General features: G+C 36.8%; 1 protein-coding gene and 1 non-coding gene across 2 annotated transcripts in view; both read left to right on the forward strand.

Annotated features, from left to right (window-relative positions):
* The window catches only part of LOC138701184 (patched domain-containing protein 3-like), a 333,215-nt gene that overhangs the window by 221,276 nt on the left and 92,287 nt on the right, over window positions 1-19,652 (forward strand). The window contains exon 4 of the mRNA XM_069827813.1: window positions 10,838-11,181. Within this exon, the coding sequence (XP_069683914.1) occupies window positions 10,838-11,181 (344 nt within the window). The remainder of the gene's footprint in view (window positions 1-10,837; window positions 11,182-19,652) is intronic.
* Window positions 8,440-8,513, forward strand: TRNAS-GCU (transfer RNA serine (anticodon GCU)). The gene has a single exon. It is a non-coding gene; the product is annotated as a tRNA-Ser (tRNA).

Consider the following 19,652-nt stretch of genomic DNA (forward strand, 5'->3'; position numbering starts at 1 on the left):
CAGTTGATAAGGTTGCTAGGAACAATAGACTGTGCAGGTACTTTTCGCATTGTCTGTAATGAGGCGACAGTAGCGATCCTAGTGGTTAACAACTATCTATGGATGCATATTCCCTACATATTGAGCTTCGTGACTATATATACTAGACTGTTATATTGCTGCATATCCAGTACTCATGTCTCCACTACGTCATAACATTACATTTTATAATGTCTAACCGCGTGAAAGGTTTTGTTAGAAAAAGTGGACTACTCATTAGGCAAGTTCAATTTTTCAAGTTAACGCTAGAATTTTATAATGTTCCACGCACGTGACAACTTCCATTTCTAGGGTACATTAAACAATGAAGGGTCACTCATATAATATGGGAGGACCCTTAACTTGGATACCCTAAAATTCGTGAGAAGTCCAGATTTTGATCTCGGCGCCTCCATTACGCTTCTTATCATAGACCTGTACTCGCCATTTATAATCAAAAATAGAACACTCACAGCAACACAACTGCAGTTCCATTCCAGAAACTTTGTAACGTATTCTACGAACCGGTATATCCCTAATAGCACAATATTTTGGTCTTTACTCTTCAATTTTTACTCTATTTCCCGTTTCTCTCTCTAATTTTTACTTTATTTTTTATTTCATTCAATTTTTCCTTTCTTTTCTTCCATTTGCCTTTTCTTATTATTTTCTTTTGTCCCGTTTTCTTTCCCATTTCTTGTCTTCCTTTCTTCCTCTTCTCAAGCTTCTCAATGTATTCCCACAGTCTAGTATATACAGTCACGAAACTGGAGTTGTGAGGGTGCTAGGAACAATAGATTGTGGCGGTATTATTTTTGATTGTCTTTAATGAGACGATATTAGCGATCCTAGTGGTTAGCAACTATCTATGGCTGCATATTTACTACGTATTGAGCTTCGTGACTGTATACAGGTGGTTTCAAAAATACGGGGCATAATTTCAGGTATGTATTTCCCACATGTAAACAATCAAAATAGTTCATTACAATATGTGTCCGGAAATGCTTTATTTCCGAGTTATGGCCTTTACAACATTGAAATTCACCGGAACGTTTTTCTTTCCGCAGGTCGTTGCCGTCAAAGGAGTCATTAAGAGGGCATTCTGACAGTTCATTCCGAGGCGAAGGTTACATTCAGTGTTGTGTAGGCGTTAGACTGTGCGACATGTATTCAAATCAAGAGCTGGTAGAGATACACTTCATGTACGGTAAGGCGGATGGCAATGCTGCGCTGGCTCGTCGTTTGTACCAGGAGAGGTACCCACAGCGACAATGTCCAGATCGGAAGACATTTGTACGTCTCTATTACCGTCTGTGCGAGTATGGAAAATTTAAATCTCCTGGTTTGGGAAGGGGACGACCAAGATCTACAACTCCAGAAGTACAGGAGGAGATTCTGGAGGCTGTGAACATGACTCCTTCTATCAGCACACGAAGGGTAACGTTGCAAGTCAATGTTCCTCATACGACTGTCTGGACACTGTTGAAAGAGTATCAATTGTATCCTTATCATTTGCAACGTGTACAGGCCCTGTCACCAGCAGATCACCCTGCACGAGTTAGGTTCTGTCAGTGGTTCTTGCAGCAGTGTGGTGTAAATCCGAACTTTCCTGCCTTGGTATTATTTACAGATGAATCACAGTTCACACGAGATGGCACAACAAATTTCCACAATCAGCATGTATGGGCGTATGAAAACCCACGTGCAACTGTTCCATCTCATCACCAGGTGCGGTTCTCCCTCAACATGTGGGCCGGTATCATTGGTGATCGATTAGTTGGACCCCATGCACTTGTAAACAGACTTACGGGGCAGGCGTACACAAACTTACTGGAAAACACCATACCTCATGTTTTAGAAGACACTCCACTGATCAATCGTCAACACATTCACTTCTTGCATGATGGCGCTCCTGCACACTTCAGTCGTACGGTTCGCCGGTACTTGGATCGAAGGTTTCCTGATCGATGGATAGGTAGAGGTGGTCCAATTGCTTGGCCTCCACGCTCACCTGATATGAACCCTCTCGATTTCTACTTGTGGGGTCATTTAAATCATTGGTTTATTCGTCTCCGGTGCCTGATTTTAAATCCCTTCGGAATCGAATTGTGGCATGTTCTGAGGACATACGCAATACTCCTGGAGTTTGGGATCGTGTTCGCAGGTCAATGAGACATCGATGTGAGGTCTGATTCAAGCAAGAGGTGGACATTTTGAACATCTTCTGTAATGACAACGACCTGCGGAAAGAAAAACGTTCCGGTGAATTTCAATGTTGTGAAGGCCATAACTCGGAAATGAAGCATTTCCGGACACATGTTGTAATGAACTATTTTGATTGTCTACATGTGGGAAATACATACCTGAAATTATGCCCCGTATTTTTGAAACACCCTGTATACTAAACGACATTTCATACAAGTTGAGAGGATGCGATGGCATTTCTTTCCCCTTCTACTTTCCCTGAGTCCGTCAGTAACAGACTGGTAGTTGTTACCTCTTATACTTGCACCCCCCAATCTGTACACACTAGAAAATAAAATATTAAATAAAGTACATAAGTGAATATAAAATAGTGCCACAGATGTTTGACAATTACATGTTAGAGTATATTTTTGTGTAGTTCTTACGATATTTTCAACTAATATAATTAGTTACATTTAGAAATGTTAGTTTGTATTATGAAGTCGGGGGGAGCGACACAGCGCAGATTGTCCCAGTGTGTATGCTGTAGAGTAGCAACTAGCGGTGGAGAAAAACATATTATCTTCTGCTCTCAGCAGCTTTTTAATGTGCCAGTTGATATAAACAAAAATAAAATGAAATATAAGCGCTTAGTATGGTCTTTCGAAATATAGAGTATCGATAAAACCTTTCAGAAACAAAATTTGTCACTATGTAGGAAGTCAATTAGTCGAACGTTTGTGAAATGGACAGTAGCACCTTCCCCTTCACTGAGAGTAGGGAGTGTGAGTAGATGGGAAAGCCTATCAACCAAACTGAAATTGGGTTTAGACTGTGGTATTCCTCTCCATTTCTTCCTTCTCTTTTGTTGCTTTAAAGTGTTATTCAATTTTATTTATTTCTTCCTCAATTCTTTCATTGTTTCGTCTCATTTGTATTTTCTTCCATTCCATTCTACTCTTCCTTAATTCACTCCATATCATTCATTCACCTATAAATCTAAAAAAAATACCGAACAAACGCTTGGTACACATTGTCCGCTGCTTTTCAGATATTATATTCTATTCACATTGAGAGGAGAATCAGTTCGCTGGAAATGATTACGCATTTAAGACACTTAATTGTGTTGGCAGGCTTGTTTGAATATGTCAGTCAACCTGTGCGTGCCCCGGCCCCTCAATTCTGCGCGAGAGTGACACATCCTAACTCTGTAAGTGGATGAATTAAGATTCGCAGTCGCACATCGCATTACGTTCATGCAAAAAGATTTGCTATGCTTAGATTTACGTAAAGCTCTCTGCTGTCAAGACTGGAAATCTTGCATTTCAGAGACTAGTTCCTGCTTCATCGAGTTAATATATTAAGCCTGGGTTGTCTCAAAGGGTACTTATTTCACTAACTAGGCATGTCAAAATGCTGACATATTTATTCTGTTATAGTATTGTTGATAATTATTGCAGTTTACATATTTTCTTTTACGATATCAATTCTTGTTTTTCCTTGCTGCAATAACATTTTACATAATAATTAGGCCTACTATTACACTGGTCAAAAAAAGTTAAGCATAATTAGGCATATAACTGTTTTTATTAATTAAAATAAAATAGATAAATTATAATTGGGTTTCTTGGTTCCACAGAATAAACTTAAAAGTAGAAATACACTATTTGTTAACAATGGACTCAATATGAAATGAAAAAGTTGCATTGTTTGGAAACAACGGAAAAGATAAGGGAAGTTGAAATTCGTACATCATCATAGAAAAGGAGATGGTGCTTTCAGTACCCTGTTTAATAACGTGTTGGTCCTCCACGAACCCTGAGGCACTCTTGTATGCGACGGGGCATACTCAGTACCAATGCATCTAAGCTCTCCTGAGGCAAATTGTCCCATTCTTCCAAGGCAGCATTCCTGAGTTCTTGAATCGTTAATGGGTGATGTGGACGATTGGAAATGGCTCTCCTGAGAAAGCTCCATGCATGCTCTATGCAGTTCATATCCGGTGAGCATGCTGGCCAATCCATTCTTCGGATCCCATGTTCTACAAGATACCGCTGCACACTATGAGCACGATGAGGCCGAGCATTATCGTCCTGTAGAGTGAACCCTTCTCCTACAGTCTCTGCAAAACCACTTACTATGGGTTGGAGGATGTTGTTCTCATACACGGCAGCAGTCATGTTTCCCTCTATTGAAACCAGTGGTGTGCGGCGGCCAAACATGACACCTGCCCAAAACAAGATTGAACCACCAAACTGTTGGTGACGTTCCACGGTCATTGAGGGATGATTTCGTTCCCCTGTTCGTCTCCATACGCGAATAGAGTTGTTGTCAGGGTGTAGGCCCATTCTCACTTCGTCTGAGAATAAAGTTCTGGTCCATTGGCCTCGTGTCCAATTCTCATGTGCTCTAGCCCATCTTGCACGAGCACCCCTGTGATGTGGACGGAGTGCTGGAGTCTTGAGTGGTCTTCGAGCATACAACCCTACGTCATGAAGTCTATTGCGCACAGTTTGGCTACTTACAACAACACAGTGGCTTCGCGCAGGTCATGGCGCAGAGTTGTAGCTGAGGCTATAGGGTTCCTACGTGCAGATAACCTTACATACCGGTCCTGACCTGGTGTTGCTTTGCGTGGACGGCCTTCGCGAGGTCGATCTGCTATTGACTGGGTTTCCTGGAACTTTCTCCACAGTCTGGAGACAATACTCTGATTCACATGAAGGATGTTAGCAACATCAACTTGTCTCATGTTTTGTTCCATCAAAGTGATGATTTTGATGCGGTCTGCCATTGTAAGGGTGTTCCGAGCCATTGTACTGCACTATGAAGCACTATGAAGCAAAACGACACTGATTGAACTTTGCTCGAATTACAGACTTTTCTTTACTAGCCGTGATTTGGACGTTACCTAGTGATATAGACTAAAACAAATGAAAGAGTTTGAATTGGTCAACATAACACGTACCACATAAAACCAAAAGAAACATAAATATCAGGTATTATTGGGTAAACTGGCAATATGCTTAACTTTTTTTGACCAGTGTATTATTGCATCAATAACTACTGTATGTGTAATAATAATAATAATAATAATAATAATAATAATAATAATAATTTATTTTACATACATAATTAATCAACCATAGTCCTTTTTATTTATTTTAGTAGGTTCTTTTACGACGCTTTACCAACATCTTAGGTTATTTAGCGTCTGAATGACATGAAGGTGATAATGCTGGTGAAATGAGTCCGAAAGTTACCCAACATTTGCTCATATTGGGTTGAGGGAAACCCCAGGAAAAAAGCTCAACTAGGTAACTTGCCCCGACCGGGAATCGAACCCGGGCCACCTGGTTTCGCGCTAGACGCGGTAACCGTTACTCCACAGGTGTGGACAGTCCTTTTTATTTCTTAAATAAATGCAATGTACAGTAGTTTGGTTGTACAAGGTAAAAAAATGAGACACTGGAGCTTCAAATACTTGGGGTGTACTATAAGCAGTAACATGAGTTGCCAGAAAGTCAAAAGAAGAATAGCAATGGCAAAGGAAGCTTTAAAAAAAAATAAAGGATCTTCTGCGGACCTCTAGAAAAAGTAACATGAGCTGCCAGAAAGCCAAAAGAAGAATAGCAATGGCACCTCTAGAAAAAGAACTAAGGAAGAGACTAGTGAAGTTCTTTGTATGGTATGGCATTGTATCGGGCAGAAACATGTACATTACGACGAATTGAAGAGAAGCGAACCTGGATTGTTGTTATTGTTGAATAGAGCTGAAGAGAATAAAGCTACAAAAACTTGAGGATTTAATATACTCGTAATAGTTGTGTTTGTGTATTAAATTATTTTAAAATGGTGTTACCCTTCAAGAGAGAACATAAATAATCCTTAATGATTAAATTTAAGAAATTACACAAAATAAGCTGTGTTTTCATCCTACAATCAACTGATAATAACAAAAATACAGGTTGCTAGGCGACGATAGAAAACAAAAGATGCGAAAACAAATAAATTAGATGTATAAACAATTGAATTCTCTTTCATATTTAAATATAAAAATATAGGAGTGCCATTTGAAATTTCAAAGTGGGGGAGGCTGGGGATGGGGGATGAAATCTAAAATGCAATTAAGCCTGGTTTCAGACTTCCATCTCAATATCTAAATTGACGTGTTTTTTTTTTTGTTTAAATTGAATTTAATTTAAATAATTAGTTATTTAGACTGGGAAGTTTTGAAGTGAAAGCCCTGTATATTAGACAAAAACTCTTGGTCACGTGTTGGGCTTTTTTCGGAAAGGAGAATTATTGCGTAACAACAGGCATCATAGAGTCCGTGGAGCTATCGCCTATCTTCTTCGGAACAAGGGTTGGGAAGTTCATGAAGAGGTCCACTGCATTTCTGAAGAAGACTCTCACAGAAGAGCGGATATAATATCAATTAACAGGCAATAACAAAAGGCTATTATCATAGATCCAACTATACGCATGGAGAGAGATCTAAACCAAGCTCATCAGGTTGGTCAGGAAAAGAGGGCCTTGTATTCCCTATCTTAGTGCCAAGTATAACATCTCTCTCTTCAATTGGTCAGTAACAGGTTTATTTTTTGGTGCTCGGAGTTCTTTACCAAAATTTACATATAATTTTTTAAAACAATTATCAATATCATCTTTTGAAATTCAAAAAATCATCTCGCAAATTCTCAAAGATTCCCTGCAGATTATACAATTTCATTTATACCACTCAGAAGGCCTTAATTAAGGATATGCTAATTTTAAATAAAATCTTTTATTTATAAGTATAATTTTATAGTCATCTTCTAAGATTTTATTTTATAATTGATAATCAATAGTGCTTAATTATTACATTTTATTTTTATAACAATATTCATATTTAATTAATTATATTTATTTGCTATTAATTTCCGAATCCTCGTGGTCATCCTTAATTAAAGCCGGACGAGTTATTTCTCTCTCTCTCTCTCTCTCTCTCACTCTCTCTCTCTCTCTCTGTATTTCCAATAACTGAATGTTAATTGCAAACATATATGCTATAAGAATTGTGTTCATTTCATGAAATCCGTACGACGAATTTCTCTACGGATCAAGTAACCAGGGTAACCTACTAAACCTATAGTCGTCGGTAACGGCAAGATTCCAGACAAGCAAACTGATTTTGAAAAGGAATACAATGTCTATTGCCTACAGGCATTCTCACAACCTGATGAACAGAAATCTCCGGTCAGTGACTGATTGGACATCATTTTCGACCATTTTATGGTGTTATTTTGTTGAGACTCGTTACACCACGGCAACACTTAGGATCCTTCGGGCAATAGGTTATTTAAGACACAGCTTTTAGTCATTGTAACATCCTGCTACTTTTACGAGCACGCGATATTGAGGAAGTAGTACTGCGATTGTAATAAAATTATGTCACTGCGCCATTAGTCTTAATTGATACAATATATGCAAATTCCGCATTCTCCTACCAAAAAATGTATTCCTGTGTTTTTGTGACTATGTAACTAGGCAACATATTATTGTAGTTAACCTATTCCAAGACCAATAGTTTGTGGGTACAAAAAACTCTCAATTGCTACAACGTTCTCCATTTCCGCATTTTAATTTGATAATGAATGAATGAGTCATGTTGCTCAGAAGGCGATAAGTAGATTCCCAGCAACTTAGTGTATGTATATAAATAGAAAAATACGAATAATAAGACGTCTTGTAATTTTCAGATAAGTAGGGTAGATGAGGGTAATTGTAAACAGGGGTAATTGTAAACAAATGCTGTGAGAAACACAAAACTGTCAATATAAAAATTTTAATTCGGGGAAATATTTAAATTAACATATTGGCTAACCTACAAAGCAGTTTGGCGCCAAGTAGGAGTAACTGCTTAGTTGTGAACGAATGTTTTGTAAGAGTCTACAAAAAAAGTCGAGAAAGAATTTTGTTTCATCTTCATTTTTGGCATTGTAAGTAAACGTACAGTGCTATTTTTTAAGAATATATTACTTTATGACTAATATATAGTAGTTAACATTTATTACAATGAATAATTTCAAGGAAAAATTGTTCCGGAGCCTGGTATCGATCCTGGGACCCTTCGCTTAGCGCGCGAACGCTCTACCGACCGAGCTACCCCAGGAACTTTTCACGACACCGTCACACTTTTTCCTTTTATACCCACACAACTCAAAAAGGAAAAATTGTGGCGGTGTCGTGCATAGTTCCTGGGGTAGCTCAGTCGGTAGAGCGTTCGCGTGCTAAGCGAAGGGTCCCGGGATCGATACCCGGCTCCGGAACAATTTTTCCTTGAAATTATTCAAACCTGCTTTACAGGGAGCTACTACCTGAAAGCCAGATTTGCATTTATTACAATGGTTTTGAGATCTCCCATAACCTCAGTTCATTAAATTATGACGTGTTTACATTTGCCCCATAGTTTTAATTGCTTGGGGTAATTGTAAACATGTTTTACTATGGTTACATTTCGTACTTTTCAGTAATCAAAGAGACCCCCACTCAACTACACTGTAGAGAATTTAGAGAGGGTTGTCACAGATGTGAAAAATAGTAACTACAGTTATCGTGAAGCTCAGGAGAGGTACTGAGTTCCTATATCGTCATATATATCATAGGTTAAAGGGACGAAATGTACCAGTGGCCAAAATTGGAGTTGGAAGGAGTACAGCTCTTTCTTCTCAAACAGAACAAAAAATGTTCAGTGTCTGATAGCCCGTGCCAAAATTGTTTACAATTACCCCCTCTCAAAAGAGTAAATGTAAACAGGTAGAATAAATGTGAACAGGTGGGGTAAATGTAAACTAGCAATTAAAAGATGAAAAAAGTCAACCTTATTATTTTAAACCCATTTTCAGGGAAAAGAAAGATATAAAAATAACACAATGTTTCTTTGTCATGTTTACCGTTACTGAGGGTTGTGTAATGTTGAAATATATTTGAAATCAGTGAAAAGTATTTTCAATTACCCTGGTCTACCCTATAGTAAAATCCTCAAAGTATCGCAAAGTCAATCGATTTATTTCCATCAACAACAGGTTTTTGCTATTTATTGGTTTAGCATATAATAACAATAAAGGCGCCTACGTAGGTCTACTTAACATATCCATGGTTATCAAAATTATTATGGATTTTACGGCCAATAAAGCATGAAAAAATATGAAATGTTTCAAATAATTGTTTCAGCATAGTAGAAAATAATGTTTTTCTGTTGAAAGAATATTCATAATGTGATGAAAGTGGCGGCAGATATAGTCAACTACATTGGAAATATGCTTCAATTTTTTAAGAACCTGCAGTGCAAAGGATTTCTGAGAAAAATGTTCCTAAAATATCTTTGTTTTTAACTTTAATTAACATCTCTGAGGCATACCTTTTTTCATAAAATCAAATAAATGAGACATAAAGATAACCTAAAAACCAAAATATATTTGCAAATATTATGTGTATACTGTAAAATTTGTAAATTGGTAGATTCAAAAGTTGAAGAGTATTAGCAAAATTACCCTTACTTACTTACAAATGGCTTTTAAGGAACCCGAAGGTTCATTGCCGTCCTCACATAAGCCCGCCTGCGGTCCCTATCCTGTGCAAGATTAATCCAGTCTCTATCATCATACCCCACTTCCCTCAAATCCATTTTAATATTATCCTCCCATCTACGTCTCGGCCTCCCTAAAGGTCTTTTTCCCTCCGGTCTCCCAACTAACACTCTATATGCATTTCTGGATTCGCCCATACGTGCTACATGCCCTGCCCATCTCAAACGTCTGGATTTAATGTTCCTAATTATGTCAGGTGAAGAATACAATGCGTGCAGTTCTGTGTTGTGTAACTTTCTCCATTCTCCTGTAACTTCATCCCGCTTAGCCCCAAATATTTTCCTTAGCACCTTATTCTCAAACACCCTGAACCTATGTTCCTCTCTCAGAGTGAGAGTCCAAGTTTCACAACCATACAGAATAACCGGTAATATAACTGTTTTATAAATTCTAACTTTCAGATTTTTGGACAGCAGACTGGATGATAAGAGCTTCTCAACCGAATAATAACACGCATTTCCCATATTTATTCTGCGTTTAATTTCCTCCCGAGTGTCATTTATATTTGTTACTGTTGCTCCAAGATATTTGAATTTTTCCACCTCTTCGAAGGATAAATCTCCAATTTTTATATTTCCATTTCGTACAATATTCTGGTCACGAGACATAATCATATACTTTGTCTTTTCGGGATTTACTTCCAAACCGATCGCTCTACTTGCTTCAAGTAAAATTTCCGTGTTTTCCCTAATCGTTTGTGTATTTTCTCCTAACATATTCACGTCATCTGCATAGACAAGAAGCTGATGTAACCCGTTCAATTCCAAACCCTGCCTGTTATCCTGAACTTTCCTAATGGCATATTCTAGAGCGAAGTTAAAAAGTAAAGGTGATAGTGCATCTCCCTGCTTTAGCCCGCAGTGAATTGGAAAAGCATCAGATAGAAATTGACCTATACGATTACCCAGTCCTCTTAAAACAAAATTAAACTAAATCAGACATAGTGAAAGTTCCCTGTTAACCAGATCTATTTTGTGACATAATTTTGAATCTTTCCTCCACAGAGGCGCTGCATGGGAGGAGGCCTTCCTAAACGCGGTGGGTCGAGCAGAAGCTAACCACATGTTCCGATACATCTCGACTGCCAGGTTCGCGAGTCGAACCCTGGACATCGAACTGGAACGCAACACGCGAACCGTAGTGCCGTACTTCAGTACCACGTTCATCATCATGGCTGCGTTCTCCATCACGTCGTGCTGGATGGCGGACTGGGTGCGCGCCAAGCCCTGGCTGGGACTGCTGGGCAACCTCTCAGCCTGCATGGGCACGGCCGCGGCGTTCGGCTTCACCATGTACATGGGGGTGGAGTTCATAGGCATCAACCTCGCCGCGCCCTTCCTCATGCTCGGTAAGTGCAACGCACAATTCACGCTACGAGTATCTGAGCAAGTCAAACCTAAGTTATCGGTATTACTACCGAGCCGCGAGGTTGCTTTTGACGGGCAGCTCGTTGGGGTTTCCCGGTTAAGGCTGGTTCACAATAAACCGGGAACGAGAACCAGAATGGAAACGAGAAGCAGAGGACGTGAATATGAACATTTTTGATTCACAATAAACCGTGAACGTAGACGACTATGCATATCGATATGTATGTCAATAACGATATGTAAAGTCGATATTACGCATTCTGATGTTATTTGTGTATAATTGACCAATGGCGTTCTCTCATCAGTACAAGGTAGCCAACATAAACACAGGTTAACCAACTTCGAAATCTCAACTGAAACATTTCATTAGATACGGTACTATAAATATGCCCATGCATATTTATTATCACAACCTATTTTAAGTCTACCATAACGTAAAATAATTAGAGAAGAAACATTTGTAATAGAACAAAAATGAACACAACAGCAGTTATTGAATTGAAGCATGAATATGTAGTGTATAATACAACCAATACAGTAATAAAATAGGATTCGCTTCCGATCGGTGTTCAAAGATGCAGCTATTGAAAGCCACGTATTCTCCTTCATTTTCTCATCTTTATAAGAGGCGCGCCGCTTATCGTAAATGTGAGGATTTCAATATTAGAATTTCATCAAATAAAACTTGCTCCATGATGCACAGCACAGAACAAAATAATGCATAGGTTATGTCACGGTCTTCTTGCTACAAAATATACGACGACAATATAGCTTTTAGATGGCAATAGAATGAATCTAGTGGGCTGTGATCGGAAACGTGAACGCCAAAGTTGAAACTTGACCAACTCTGTGTTCCCGATCTCGGGCTCTCGCAAGCTTTTCGTTAATTGTGAATGCTCACATTTAAATGTATACATTTTAACAATTTTACCGTTTTCGTTTTCGTTCCGATTCTCCTTCCCGGTTTATTGTGAACCACTCTTCAGCTGTTTCCTCTAAGCCCGGCGCAGGACACAATGAGTCGATTTTTCTTAACTATTTACACTAAGTCTGCGACACAATTCTGCTGACACTTTTCATTGTAATCTCTATCAGTGAATTGTCTGAACTGTATTGAGAAGTATGCATTTTCGACCATAGTTAGATACAAAGTACAACAACAAATTTTCATCATTAAAACGCATCTACTGGAGACAGTATCATACGAGTTGTGTTTAGGTCCTATGCTTAGGACAATGTTTCTTATTATCGAGAATGGAACCTGTCTCTCAACACTTATTTAATAACACAGGCCTGCAAAAGTAGAGTCATAAAACTATTCCAAAAATTTATGCTACATTTATAGTTTCTTGGGGTGCTGAATCCAATACTGATCTCATATTTTCTCTGTCACGTACCATTTTTCCGCAACACGCATTGGCACTTTTAGTAATGTGAATGTAGCATTATTGAATTTAATATAGAAAAGTGATGAAGTGAAACATGTCCTGTGGCAAACATTAAAGATATATTTTACAAAAATAATTAGATTGTCCATAATTAACAATTCACATTTAGTGAAATGTTTTATAGGCTATTGGCTTTTTCTCTTCATGGTGAAGTTGTGTTTGTTACTTTTCCTCTTGTATGAGGTTCAAGAAATATTCTTTGTTGCCAGTGTTTTTGTTCCCAATGATTGCTTCTTGCGTTGCTGTTCCATTCATGAAGGAAATATGGACAACTCTCTCAGATCTCCACAGATCACTCAATTATGATCTTTATATTTTATCTTTATAACAACCAGTTCAAGATTCTTTTAAGTTTCTTTAAGGTGCATCGAATGACCAAAATTTATGTATGTCCAAATAATCTTTTTGTGAATAAGAAAATAGATTGAGAAAATTATGATACAGTTTGTATTGCTAAAATTAATTAAAATACGTTTTTAAATAACGAGAAATGTATTTTCCAAATCTGTGTTAAATTTTAGCAGTAAAATGAATTACTATTAAGCTAAACTTGTTAGGTAAATAAGTAAAAACTAGTCTACATGTGTAATTTTTTTTTAACTTATACTGTATTGTGAGTTCCAACGTGTCAATTGAAACATCTGAGAAATTTTGAAATACTCCTGAAGAGGTAATAAATTACTTTAAGTTAGAAAATTGATCAGTATATCATAATAGCCCCTATAGTGTATCGTAATAGCCCTTCTCATTCATACATTAATTACTGCTAGACTGCTCGACATTCGCAGTTTTTCTTTAGAGAAAAATGAAGTTGACGCTATTCTGAATGAAAGAAAACTAAAAATTATTCTATCTGTATTCATTCAAGAGCAATAACAAAAGTAAGCAAGTATCACATCAAAGTTTTTTCAAGCAACAAAACTGTCCTTTTTTTAATACATTTATGAGGCTGATAACGCTTTCTTTAAATTTTGTTCGATATTGCTCCTTAAAGAGCATAAAATGTACTTATATAATCACGGTTTTAAACATCTTCAAACTGAGCCCTTGATACATTCTGAAGTCTGTACCAAATTATCCCGACTTTTTTTTTTATTGTATCACTAGCCGTACCCGTGCGCTCCGCTGCACCCGTTAGAAATAAATATAAAGTAATTACATAATTAAAATAGGAGATTTGATCCAGGGAACATTCGTGTTTGATAGAAGGATAAATCATTTAATATGTTACTTAATTTAAATTGTATTAAAAAAATTAAAATGCGATCATTTTGATCCAGAGACCATTCATTTGGTCATAAAAATTATTTTAGGAAATACAGGAAACGAATGTACAGAATAGCCTATCAAGTTTTCTGTGCATAAGAAGCTATTTTAATCTTACCTGTCCTCGATTCATTCAGGAGTTACTGCAATAATATTATAGCATTATGTCCATCTAGAGAAACTACACTTTCCAATGGTGAATTAATAATTAATTATACAAATCGGTTAATTTAGCTTCCGATATTACTTCATACAAACACAGAAACATTCTCTGTAGGCTATGTTTCATAGCTTTCGATTGTTGTTGTCCAAGGCCCCTTATAGATGAAGTCATTTGTTTTTTATTTCATTACACCGCCTTAGATGGCGTTGTTATTGTAATTTTGAAACTCATTTATCTCATTAAATATCAGTCCTATCAAAATTTTGCAGTCCACACCTGTGGAGTAACGGTCAGCGCGTCTGGCTGCGAAACCAGGTGGCCCGGGTTCGAATCCCGGTCGGGGCAAGTTACCTGGTTGAGGTTTTTTCCGGGGTTTTCCCTCAACCCAGTACGAGCAAATGCTGGGTAACTTTCGGTGCTGGACCCCGGACTCATTTCACCGGCATTATCACCTTCATATCATTCAGACGCTAAATAACCTAGATGTTGATACAGCGTCGTAAAATAACCCAATAAAAAAAATTTGCATAGAATAAAACTTATCGGAAATTATTTTTAAAGAAACTTTTATTACGTAATATTTTTCATTAAAATTAATAATAAGGGAGATATTTCGATTTATTTAATACAAGCCCCCTTATAACCCCCCCTTTTAAATAAAATATTTTGAATGCCACATAGCCTAAATTCTAAGTTACAACAAACGTAATTTATATTCCAATTTTCATATAAATCTGTTGAGCCATTATCGCGTGAAAAGGTAACAAACGTCCAGACAGACAGCTAGACAGGCAGACATACAAACAAAAATTTCAAAAAAGCGATTTTCGGTTTCTGGGCGGTTAATTATATATGTTAGGACCAATTATTTTTGGAAAATCGAAAATTACGAGAAAAATTTCGGCTACAGATTTGTTATTAGTATAGATATAGATATTAGCTATACTTGATCCTACACTCTCAAATATTCTTGTTTGTATTATTAATAAGCTATTATGTTTACGTTTAAGTTCTCAATGTGAATGTAGCCTTAAGAGACGGCAATGAAACCGCAATTCCAGACGCCGCTCCGTGCAAGGAACTGGCGAGAGTTGCAGGTGGCACGACATATGTACTAGGAGTGTGACTTCCGGTCAGTGGCCAGTACAATGTCCAATAATCCTTCGCAAACATTTGCATGACATTGAAGACGCTGCTTGATGACGCAAGGGGCCGCACAGAGGGTGTCTTCGTTTAAATTATATGGATATACGATTAGTACTGCAAACTTTAGATCTGCTTTTATTGTTGATCAGCACTTGAAATGGGATAGACAATTTACCTTTTTATGTAACAGGATACGTAAAACAATTTACAAATTTGTAAACCTTCGCCATTACTTGCCTACTCATGTATTACGTTTGGTTTATTTGGCTATAGTTGAATCTGTTATCCAATATGGTATAACTGGATGGGGAGGCAGTACAAAAACTGCTCTTTTTCCTCTAATTATGTTGCAAAAACGTATAATCAAAATTTGTTTGGAAAGGCGACTGGATTATCCAACAAATTTGATCCATTCCGAATTGAATGTTTTTAGAATTGACCAAATTTATAAATACTCTTTAATGAAATTCTATCATAAAAATAGAATGCAATTTGTAGCTCAGGCACATGCTCATAATACAAGACGAAATGAAATTCTTAAATTAGTTGAACCTAAATTTTTCACATCTGCTGCTTTACTACACAGTACAAATTATGGTCCACTTCTATATAATTCGATAATAAAATTTCATCCAGAATTTACTACTTTAAGCAATGAAATTTTCAGATCCAGAATTAAAAAATTTATATGACAGACTTCCCTGTATTATATTATGTACCATGTATTGTAAAACAAGTTTATTTCTATCCTAAGTGTATTTTTCTATTTTATCTTGGTTACTATATCAACATGACCTGCACTAATTATACTGCTAATAATAATTTAATATTAATCCATCAATCTCAACATCGTCTCTTTTTTCACTCAGTTATTACTAGTATTATTATTACTAATTTTATTATCATCTTTATGTGAGCTTTTTCTTAAGTATTTTGTCTACAAAGTATGTATATCTATGTAACGGAACTGTCCCCGAACACGAGCTTTGCTCTTTCGGGATATTTTAATGTAACGTTCTTATGTATGTGTTATTATTAAATAAATCTAAATCTAAATCTAAATCTAAACTTAACGATATTTGAGTTCATACAATGGTAATATCACAGTCTAGTATATACAGTCACGAAGCTCAATACGTAGTAAATATGCATCCATAGATAGTTGCTAACCACTAGGATCGCTACTATCGCCTCATTACAGACAAAGCGGAATAATACCGGCACAGTCTATTGTTCCCAGCACCCTCACAACTCAAGCTTCGTGATTGTATATACTAGACTGTGGCAATATGATGCTAATGTAGAGATAATATAGTGAGAATTTTTATTTTTATTTTTATTTATTTTTATTTTTTGGGTTATTTTACGACGCTTTATCAACAGCTTATGTTATTTAGCGTCTGAATGAGATGAAGGTGATAATGCCGGTGAAATGAGTACGGGGTACAACACCGAAAGTTACCTAGCATTTGCTCATATTTGGGTTGAGGGAAAACCCCGGAAAAAACCTCAATCAGGTAACTTGCCCCGACCGGGAATCAAACCCGGGCCACCTGGTTTCGTGGCCAGACGCGCTAACCGTTACTCCACATGTGTGGACAATATAGTGAGAATGAAATAAATTCTGCAACTAAGAAATAAAATATAAATCCCTATCCAATAATTACAACCAAATCATTTCAAAAGCAATGAAAGAGACTTACAGCGAATTTTTTTTTATAATACTTGTAGATTGAAGATGAGAAAGTAAGATGCAAAAGACAATAATAGAAATCTACATTACACTTACAGAACTGTCGTCATCATCATCACCATCGACAGCAGCATTATCATCAGCAGCATCAACAGTGACATCATTGGCAGTAGTAGTAGATGATCTCGCCTGTTGTACAGGATTCGGTCCGGCAGTTATTTCTGATTAGTTTGGTAGAGTTGTAAAATGAAATGAGAGTAGCGAAAATGAAATGTTGTCAAGGCAACATGAACTTCCAAACATGCAATTTTGTTAATCATGGATGCTTGATCAGGACTGTCGCTGGGCAGTAACCTGAACACACGTTTCACATTGTTGACAAGTAACTCCATCTGTTAGCACAACCATAAAGCATCTAATAGATGCTATATAGTTATATATATGGATGCTTGGCCAGTTAACGTATGCATTTTTGTGGTATCAGTTTATATTGAAAGTAAGTCCGTTGTTCAAACACAACGTCGATTTCGCCGTGAGTTCAATGTTCAGAGGCACAGTAGGATTCCTTGTTTTTGTGTACTAAAAAATCCAACAACATATTAAAAAATAAATAGCAATGGAAAACTGCGCTATGTCCAGCGGAGTGAAGAGGTGGGAAAGGACTAGGGAGGAAGGTACAGAGACTTCAAACCTGTCCCAACTTATTTAATGTTGTAGACGTAATTGCATTTAAATTCGACGCATATTTTGGACGATTAAATATTCAAGTACACACAAGATACCTACACATAAGCTTGCAAGTGCTCCAACAGAATGCCTAACAAGCACAGCGCTCTCGTACGATTACAATGAATCATCTTTCTGTAGTTGACGCATCATAGTGCGGTGAGATTTAAGCTACACGACAGACACGTTAACTAACGAGAAAACATTAACAAGGTTTTAAAGGTTAATAATATAATATATAACGTCATTCTTGTACACAATCTTTTAATACTGTATGATTACTGATTACCTTTAGGCTAGACTAGGATTCAGCAGATGATACAGAAAAATGCAACGGGAAAACATAAACAGAAATTAAAGAAATCAAATAATAGAGAAAAATAAAGATGAAGAAATAGAGGAAAAGAGAAAAAAAATGTTAAAAGGAGAAATATGTTAGGAAAAAAAAAGAGAGAATAAAGATTTAGAAACAGACAAGAGGAAAGAAAAATAAAGAGAAAAAGCATGATAAATAAAACGTAAAGGAGTCCACAAAGAGAAGGGCGAAAGATAGAAAGAAACAAACAAACAAACAAACAAACAAAGGACGAAAGAAAGAAAGAAAGGACGAAAGAAAGAAAGGACGAAAGAAAGAAAGAAAGTAACAAGCAAAGGACGAAAGAAAGAAACAAAGAAAGAAAGAAAGTAACAAAAGACGAAAGAAAGAAAAAGACAAAGGACGAAAGAAAAAAAGAAAGAAGGAAAGAAAGTAACAAAGGACGAAAGAAAGAAAGAAAGTAACAAAGGACGAAAGAAAGAAAGTAACAAAGGGCGAAAAACAGAAAGAAAGTAACAAAGGACGAAAGAAAGTAACAAAGGACGAAAGAATGAAAGTAACAAAGGACGAAAGAAAGAAATTAACAAAGGACGAAAGAAAGAAAGAAAGAAAGTAACAAAAGACTAAAGAAAGTAACAAAGGACGAAAGAAAAAGTAACAAAGGACGAAAGAAAGAAACAAAGGACGAAAGAAAGAAAGGAACAAAGAACGAAAGAAACGAACAAATAAACAAACAAAAGATGAAAGAAAGAAAGAAAGAAAGAAAGAAAGGAAGAAAGAAAGAATTTAAATTATGTTTTATTTAACGACGCTTGCAACTGCCGAGGTTATATCAGCATCGCCTGTGTATCGTATTTTGGTCCCGCAGGAATTCTTTCACATGCCACTAAATCTAATACAGTAGAACGTCTCGTTTAGGCACAGTGAAAACGTAAAGAAAGTGCAGGTAACGTGTGGGGGGGAGGACAAGCCAGACGATAAACACGAGGGATGCACAAGGTTTTAGTTACAACATTTATGGCGGAGCACTAATTGAAATTATATTTTCCAAAAACACACGAAACAAAAGAACACAAATTGCACAATGTTATCATACACACATTTTAACAAACAAGCAATTGTAACGTTGAAATAATTACTGTGCAGTATCTGAATAAATTGGACTTTGAGAAGGGATAATTATGTTTAGGAAATAGTGTTGTCACTCCAGACCAATCTACTGTAGTTTTGTTAATTCGGCCACAGAAGACGGTGGTATTATGTTAGTCATACAGAGAATGAAATTCATGACCGTAAAAAATGTTGCTTGAAACCATCATATAAGTAGCAAAATTTGGTCACCGCTGTTCTAGACGAAGATAAAAACTAAAAGTGATAGTGCATCTCCTTGCTTTAGCCCGCAGTGAATTGGAAAAGCATTCGACAAAAACTGGCCTATACGAATTGTGCTGTACGTTTCAATGAATAACTTACAATGAACAAAAGAGAAAGGACGAAATTAATCAGCCGCTGGAAATGTGTAGCAGACAATTCAATCCCTCAAGGAAGAAAGAATAAACATGTCCATTACAGATAGGCTACATATATAATACGAATCAGCAAATGCGTAACTAGAAAGTCAGTTAATCTGTCTCTAGGGTGTTCCTTGGACTTGCCAGTTACACAAGTCACCCAGCATGCCATTTTGTTATGTA

Source organism: Periplaneta americana, chromosome 6 (genome assembly GCF_040183065.1).
Source record: "Periplaneta americana isolate PAMFEO1 chromosome 6, P.americana_PAMFEO1_priV1, whole genome shotgun sequence".
Lineage (NCBI taxonomy): Eukaryota > Metazoa > Arthropoda > Insecta > Blattodea > Blattidae > Periplaneta > Periplaneta americana.